General features: G+C 50.1%; 2 protein-coding genes across 3 annotated transcripts; one reads left to right on the top strand and one right to left on the bottom strand.

Annotated features, from left to right (window-relative positions):
• Positions 1–266: 266 nt before the first annotated feature.
• Positions 267–2,044, bottom strand: SNRNP35 (small nuclear ribonucleoprotein U11/U12 subunit 35). Of its 2 annotated transcripts, none has more exons than XM_075041400.1 (2): positions 1,904–2,044; positions 267–1,299 (listed from the first exon to the last, which is right to left on the bottom strand). In XM_075041400.1, exon 2 carries the CDS (start codon positions 1,294–1,296, stop codon positions 499–501), a length of 798 nt encoding a protein of 265 aa, XP_074897501.1. In that variant the 5' UTR covers positions 1,297–1,299; positions 1,904–2,044; the 3' UTR covers positions 267–498. The 2 variants fall into 2 exon arrangements, with proteins under 2 accessions (XP_074897501.1, XP_074897502.1); XM_075041401.1 differs by lacking the exon at positions 1,904–2,044 and adding an exon at positions 1,596–1,723.
• Positions 2,045–2,217: 173 nt separating this feature from the next.
• On the top strand, positions 2,218–7,043 carry RILPL2 (Rab interacting lysosomal protein like 2). The gene is made up of 4 exons (XM_075041404.1): positions 2,218–2,550; positions 3,706–3,857; positions 6,167–6,277; positions 6,760–7,043. Exons 1-4 carry the CDS (start codon positions 2,218–2,220, stop codon positions 6,782–6,784), a joined length of 621 nt encoding a protein of 206 aa, XP_074897505.1. The 3' UTR covers positions 6,785–7,043.
• Positions 7,044–7,993: the final 950 nt, after the last annotated feature.

Here is a 7,993-nt window from a genome sequence, read left to right as displayed (position 1 = left end):
CTCAGCTTCTGTTTTGGGGCGTGGTTTTCAAAAGCTTAGTTTGTTGCTATTCCATTACTATGTCTTCAACAAGTGACTATTTCATAAAGAGCATCTGTCTCACTAAATGAGTGTGGACATCTGGCACATAAATAATTAAATACAAAGCTCTCTCCTGAACCCTACTCCAGGCAGCCAGATGGGTGTCAAACAAGGTATGCACTCAATTTCAGTGGGATGCCTGTACATATAGTGCAATTCTTACAGCATTCACCAGCATTCAAAAATATTAATACAAAAGTTTATTTTCTCTGAAGAACAATTCAACACATATCTTAACTGCATTAGCAACCAAAGTACAGAGAGCTTCCAGCAGGCGAGAGTCACAGGCACAAGACAGTAATGGCACAGCTTGCTCTGGGAACGCTGCTCACAGCCCCAAGCTGAAGGCAACACCTCCAACTGAAACAGCGTGGATGTAAGAGGAGATAACATACCCCAAGGAGAAGGCGCTGTCGCCTATCGATGCTTGTCATCATCTCTTTGTTTCTTGGTATCTCTTTCCCTGCTCCGGTCTCTATCCCTGTCCTTCCTGTCTCTGTCCTTCCTCTCCCTCCCTCTGCTCCTCTCCTCTTTGGAGTCCCTCTCCCTCTCACTTTCACCCCAAGTCCACGACCGCTCCCTTTCTGGCCATCGCTTGTCTCTGCTCCTTTCATGGTCTCGGTCCCTTGTTCTCCAGTCCCTTGTTCCCTCACGAGACCAGTTTCTTTTCTCTGCTGATCCTTCTCCATAGAAATCATTTTTCATGTTTGGCAAATTGATGGGTTTTCGGAAAGGTCTGTCCCGTCCTCCAAACCGTAGCTGCCCAGATTCTTTTTTGCCTCCAAACCCACCTCCAAGCCTCCGAGGAATCCATCCTTTGAGACTTCTTTCCAGTTCAAAGTCTACAAAGATCTCATGTTGATCAATAACCAGCCTGTTGGCGTCTCTGTGGGCCTTCAGGAGAGCACGCTCCTCTTTGTACTCAATAAACGCATAACCCTTGGAAAATCCCGTGACCAGGTCTCGAACCAGACGGATCTTTCTGATGTCTCCATACCGGGAAAAGACCTCTTTTATCTTCTCTTCTGTTGTCTGAAGATTGAGCCTTGCTACGAACAGGGTGAGGTGAGGATCTCCTGTAACTCCCTTGTTGGGTACGTAGCGTGCCAGCATAGCCCTCCATATGGCACGGTCATGGGGCTCTTCATCCGTGCCATCAATGCTGCCGGCTTTGAGGGGGTCGTACTCCTTTGCTATGGGGGCCCAGTCGTTCATCGTCTAGGGGAAAAAAAACACACATCGCACAGACTCACAGGTGTCTTAGGAACTAGAGCAGCTAGTGCCAGAAGCAATTCCAGCACCGCTGTATGGTATTTTTCAACCAAAAATCCCCCAAAGCGTGACAAACTGAAATAAACCAGCAATGCCGCTGTTGTTCTGAGTTCACTTCCCGGGGCAGAGCCATGGCGCGGAGCCTGGATCCGCCCCCGCCTGCGGGGAGCCCCGCGGCCCGGCGCCGTTCCCCCCGGCCTGAGGGGAGCCCCGCGACCCCGTCCTTCCCCCGCGGGCCCTACCGCGTGTCCCCCCTCCCGAGGGACCCCCGCCTGACGGCCGAGGCCGCCCGCCGCGCCGCTCCCCTCCCCTCGCCTCGCCCGGCGGCTCTTCCCGTCGGCAGAGGCCGATTCGCCAGGCCCGGCGGGCCGGAGGAGGGAGGCCGGCTCCCGCCGGTGTTTATCTGAACACCTTCCCCCCCACCCCCCGCTCGCGTCAGGCGCCGCCAACACCCCCCCGACTCCTCCCGTCCGGCTCCGCTCCCGGGAGCCGCCTCGCCTCGCCACGACGCCCGGCGAATGCGGCGTTGAGGAACCGCCGATGCGTTTACCTCCCTGCGCGCCCGGCCCGGTCCGGTGCCGGGGCCCAGCCCGGGGCAGAGCGAGGCGTCCGCTGGCGACGCCGGGAACCAGCCCCGGCCCTTCCCCGCTGCGCCCCGGCGGTGCCCTCACCGGCGGCGGCGGCGGAGGGAAGGAGGGACGGTGGTGTCTCCACAGGGGAAGGGGCAGGGCGGGAAGCGCCGCCGGCCCGCGGCCTCCTCCATGGAAACCGCAGGGGCGGGGGGGGTCGCTCCGCCCGCGGGCCCCGCCGGTAGCACCGCCCGGCCCGGCCCGGGAAGGAAGTTAGCGGCGGGCTGCGGCGGGCATGCAGCGGGGCCGGGAGGAGGAGGAGGAGGAGGAGGAGGGCGATGGCGGCCCGGAGCGGGCTCTGGAGAAGAGCCCCTTCCAGCTGACGGCCGGGGATGTCTATGACATCTCCTCCGTGGTGGGCCGGGACCTGCTGCAGCTCAGCGCCGGGCCGCAGGTGCCCGCCGCCCTGGCCCGGCTGCAGTTCAGGATCGTGAGGGTGCTGGAGATGTTGGAAGCGCTGGTGAGCGAGAGCAGCCTCGCCGAGGAGCAGCTGCGGATGGAGCGGGACAGCCTGCGGCGGGAGGTGGAGGAGCTGCGGGGAGAGAGGTCCCGAGGGAGCACCCAGCAGGTGGGCGCCCAGGCCGTGGTGGGCACCCGGGCCGTGGTGGGCGCCCGGGCCGTGGTGGGCGCCCAGGCCGTGGTGGGCACCAGGGCCGTGGTGGGCGCGAGGGCCGTGGTGGGCACCAGGGCTGTGGTGGGCGCCCGGGCTGTGGTGGGCGCCCGGGCTGTGGTGGGCGCGAGGGCCGTGGTGGGCACCCGGGCCGTGGTGGGCGCCAGGGCCGTGGCGGGCGCCCACTGTGCAGCATGGCATGGCCAGGGCAGCTTGGCCGTGGGGTCGTCAGCTGCGAGGTGGCACTTGCGGCAGAGGCACCTTCCCCGGCGTAGGTCGTGGCCTGTCCGCTTGGCAACGTGCGGGTTGCGAAACCCACCCTAACGCCAGCTGGGTCAGAGGATAGTTTTGCCACAATGGCTGGTCTCTGCTATCGCAGCAGAATGAGTCTCAGAAAGTTCACTTCTCATCTTTGTAGAAGGCCTTGAAGCCGTTTCCAGAGCGGAGGTCTTAAGGGTTATTACAAGTCGCAGTGCTGTGGATCCTCGCTCTGCTTTCACTGTAGTGACCAACCATGCTTTTAGCTCAGCAAGGTGCAGTGCTCACAGAGGAGTTCCTACACACACAGGCAGGTGGTCACGAGTACAAATCCACCATCGTACAGCTCTTACCCAGCACCTGTCCCATAAAGACAACTTGCCATTTATGCAAATGCTAAAGCTTTGTTACTCTGTGCAAGGGAAGCCCGTGTCTGTGACCAAAAAAGGCATTACCACAAAGGTCTTAAATTAGGAAAGGAGAATTCAGTTCTCACCTCTCTCTGCCACAGAGTTTTGGTGTGATGTTAGACAGATTGCTCAGCCTCTCTCATCATCAGAAAAGCAGATAAAAGCAGCTTCTTGGCAAACTAGATTGCAAACTCTTTGGGACAGAGACTTCGCTTTTAGCTGTGGTCAGAGCCTGTCACATACTTGGCTGGGAAATGCGGACGCCAAGGGAATACAAAAATGATATGAAAAACTATAATTAACAGCTTGGAAAAAATCAGGACCATGGTGAAGTCATACTAGTTCTAAGAATTCCTACATATTTATAAAATTCAGAATTTTTACTCTATGAGTGCCCTGTCTTTAATGTGTCACAAGATCATGCCCACCACCGTTTATTTTACAGCTCAGCCTTGGACCTGATAAAATGATAATAGACCTCACAGATCCAAATCGCCCCCGGTTCACACTACAGGAGCTGCGAGATGTATTGCAAGAGCGTAACCAGCTGAAAGCTCAGCTTCTTGTGGTGCAAGAGGAGCTACAGTGCTATAAGAGGTATATCACAAAGTCAGCAAAGAACTAATAACAATTACTTCTTGTCTGGGAAACTTACCAGGTCAGAGTATTGCAGGTTGGAGCACCTAGATTGGGCTAGGCACTGTCCAGATGTACAAGAGACATCTGTGCTCCCAAGAGCCTACAAATGAGCAAAGAAAAACAGGAGAATTATGAAGTCTCTACACAACATAATTTTAAAACTAAACTCTGTCTTAATCTGTGCAGTTTGCAGCCTGTTCCCATAACTGTACCACTGTAAGCCTACGTATAGTTACTCCCACTCCACATACAAGCTGAGTTCTTATGCACATGAATTCATCCATGCAGCTGCAGCAGTTGCACACATGCTGTTCTTTTCTAAAGCTACGCTACGTACCAAAGAGTTTGGGGATTTCCATCTCAGCTTTAGTCAGAATTTCCTTCCTCCTCCAGCTGCTTGCACAGTGGGTATGGTATTGATCTAGAAAGCAGAATATTAAGCCCTTTCATCATCATTCAAGATAAGCTGTGGGATTTGCACTTGAGCTGTGCAAAACAAGTGCTTTCAGAGAAGGATTTTGGTCTTTCTAGAAGGGACCAGCTTGGGAGAATCAGTGTGAGCCAAAGGGGGGGATGCAGGAAGGATCTTGCTCTTGGTGCTACAAATTCATTCACCTCTAAGGCTTCTCTCCTCCAACCTCTTCCCCTCATCATCAGGTTGTATTATAAACTCTTTGGGGCAAGAAACTACTTACTCTAGACACAAAATGTCTAAGCACATTGATTCCAGTTGAGATATCTCAGCAGCAACCTCTTAGATACAGTAAGCCCGCCCTTTGCCTTGTCTATCACAGGCAGGTTAAGCCAAGAAGTTAAAGTTAAATCCAAGGAGTCTGTTTACAAACTGCTCAAGAGCACTTCTCACAGCACAGTGGGGCACTGCTTCCCCAGCTCAGCTGCCTGCCTTTGCTGTGCAGCCATTGGAAGGGCTTCTTGCTTTGACTTCCCAGCTGTGTTACACAACTTCTTACAGGCCAAGTTAAAAATTAACAGCATGAATGTTTTCAGTTTTTGAGTGATTTAAGCCACAGTGTTGTGCACCTAGAGGGTGTGTCAAGGCTGCCCTTCAGTTCAAGTAATTCCCTGTGGTTATTGTCTTGTACAGCGTTGCAGCTTAAGCTAAAAACCATCTTCCCTTTAAACATTCACATAAAATCCTAATTATGATTGTACAGCCATAAAGAGTAGCTATGCAGGGGAAGAGGATAAATATGAGTGTATGTTCTAAAACGTCTCGTGTATATTGGAAATAAGCTCTATATAACACAAGTTAACTGATGTCCTCACAGAGAATGGCTTAAAATGATTGATGATGTTTGGGGATTGCATTTTTAGTCATGATTTCTGAGTAGAAGTTATTGTGCAGATATTAGAGATCTGCAGTATCACCAAACAGCTCACAGTCCTGCTTCGCTAAGAGGAGAATCTGCCTCAGAATTATCCCATGCCTGATGTCACACCAGTTTCTAGATACTCTCCTGTATTTTTATTTCCAAGGTCCAGCCAAGTGTTGCTTAGCTACTTTCAGCCTTCAGCTACTGCAGTCACAAGCTTTGATCCACTCAGCTCTCAAGATAAATGAGGTCAGCCCAGGACAGTAAATTAGCATGCTGTGAAAACATAGTGTAGTATGGAAGCTGGTAAAAATCTAACCTGATTTCAAGCAGGGGAAAAATCCTTTGGAAAAACTGAAGCTTTTGCCTAAAGTAAGCGGTTACAACCTTGTAAAGTGTAGCAGCATCAAAGCAGGATGACAAAATCTACAGCTCAGGCAAAGCCTTTCTTTTCTCCTCTATAGGATGGAAAGAGGAACAGCCACCTGCCTTGCAGGGAAGCTGGGAAACTCCCATCTGTTCCCAGCTGCATGGTGTGAGCCTTGGTGGCTGCACTGAAGGTACCACAGATCCACCCATGCAGAAATTCACCATTTGTGTCTGCACCGTACTGTTGTCTTTGGACTTTTGTACAAATCCAGCGTGTAATTACACTTCCCTCTCACTCCTATTATGATTTGCCATTCTTCCTCTCAGGAGAAGTCTGCTCGTTACTTTTTTAGTGTTTTCATTAAAGCATAGTCTAAGTAAAATGACATTGCAGTATTTAAGGAAAATAAGAGCAATTCATTACAAGGAATAGGCCAGGCTGAGATCCTGTCCTGTGACACCCATTCACCCACGTCCTCGGCTGCCCAGTGAAGGGTTTAACATATGCAATGCCACGCTATGCACAAAACCATGAAAAATAAACAAAGCCTCTTCTTTTCCCAGTGGGATCATCTCACAGAGAAGGGACCAAACTGAAGAACTGGAAAAAGAAGGCAGTGGCAGCAGCTCTGGCACTAGCAAGGACAGCGAAGAGAAGACAATCATCAAACGGCTGTAAGTTTGTCTGCATCTTTTTTGGGAGAATATGGCATGCTTCATATTTAGTGAATCCAGGGATGAATTCTGAACTTTGGCCTCATTGGCTGGATATTGTTTTCTCCTCCTCTCCCTGTAAAATTAAAACCCGATAAAGAAATCCTTTCCTGTGGAAAAAACACTCCACAGGAAGGCAACCTCCACCCAGGCAAGCAGGGCGTCACTTTTTTTCTAGGAAAAATAAGCATTTCAGAGCAAAACTATGTGATACTTGCTTCCCCTGCTAGCACGTTAAGACTTCGCTGTGGGAACATGCCAGCTGTCCCTGGAGGTTTGTTTATATTGTACAAAGCAGCTGTACGCAGTACCCACAAGCTCAGGCTGCATCCCCAGAGTTCCCCAAAATAGCAGAACACATTGACACAGCCATCTCACTGCATGTTCCTTCTTTTCCAGTTGTACTTATTGTTTCCTTTTTGTTGTTGGTTTTTTTTTTTTAGGTTCTCTTTTAAACATGGAAAATGAACACCCTCAAGAACATAACCACTCCTGTTCAGAAATGGCAGTGATGAGAGCCTCTAAGGTGTTAGGGGAGTCAATGAGTGGAAGAAAAAGCATCTCTCCTACTGTAGAGAATAAGCAATCTCATCAAAACTGTGTTGTACAATATTCTTTCAGAATAGATTTTACTTTGCTTTTTTAGAAACTAAGACAAACACTTTTTGTATTTCCTGGATTCCTGCCAGACATTATCCACATGTAGAGAATAAATGTTTATACAAAGGTGGTTTTTATTCTTATTAAAAGAGCCTGTGATGATCTGTACTGCCACTTACTTATCCCATCCACCTATCAAAATGCTCAGCCCAAATGATTTTGCTAGATGAAGATATTTTCAAGAGCTACATGCCATTCACAAGTGCATGCATACGAAAGCGCTGGGAAGGAAGAACCCATTCAGATTGCAGTCCCCACTGCTCTCATGCAGAAAGTAATTATCTTACGCTAACACAAAACTGCTTGAAGAAAACCCCAGCACTGTATTGTTGTTTGCTTTCTTTGCATTAGATGGGCAGTACACAGGCAGCAGCACGCATAAGCCTGTCACACCCCACCCCACCAAAGGAAGATGCAGTTGGGCTGTGACAACAGAATGCCTGTACACACAGGAGTGGCTGGGGTAGAGATGAAAGATGGTGGCGAAAAGCACAGCAAGGGAGGAAAAGCTGCTGCATCGTGCTCTGCCCGCATGAAGGACTGATGTCTTTTCAGAGGTGCAGACATCCTCAAACTAGAGCAGATGCACCAAACATTTCATTTCTGGCAGCTAAAGGTCTCCTGTGGTAGACAGTTGTATTTTTCATTAGCTCTGTTCTTTCAGTCAGCTGTCACAAGCTGTGTATTAGCTCAAGTAATGAGATTTATCACTAGTGGAAGCATATAGGGCAAACAGAGGAGTAGAAAAAGATGCCTGAAAGACACTAATTAGGTTCCACATTTAGAAAAGCAGAATTTCCAGAGCAGCAAAGTCTGAAGAGACTTAAAAAGAGCAGTGACAGGTACGAAACTATGATCTTACTCTCCTTAGAAGTGAAAGCAGGCTCTGAAATCTTTTGATTCCCTCTCATACGCTAGCAGCATGAAAAATATAGGACACGTCACACATCTGCTCAGATGTACAATGCGAATGTGGCTTTGCAGAAGGCAGAACTGCAATCTCTTTTCAGAGAAAAT

This window comes from Buteo buteo, chromosome 11 (genome assembly GCF_964188355.1).
Source record: "Buteo buteo chromosome 11, bButBut1.hap1.1, whole genome shotgun sequence".
Classification (NCBI taxonomy): Eukaryota; Metazoa; Chordata; class Aves; order Accipitriformes; family Accipitridae; genus Buteo; species Buteo buteo.
This window is presented reverse-complemented; position numbering and strand designations above follow the sequence as displayed.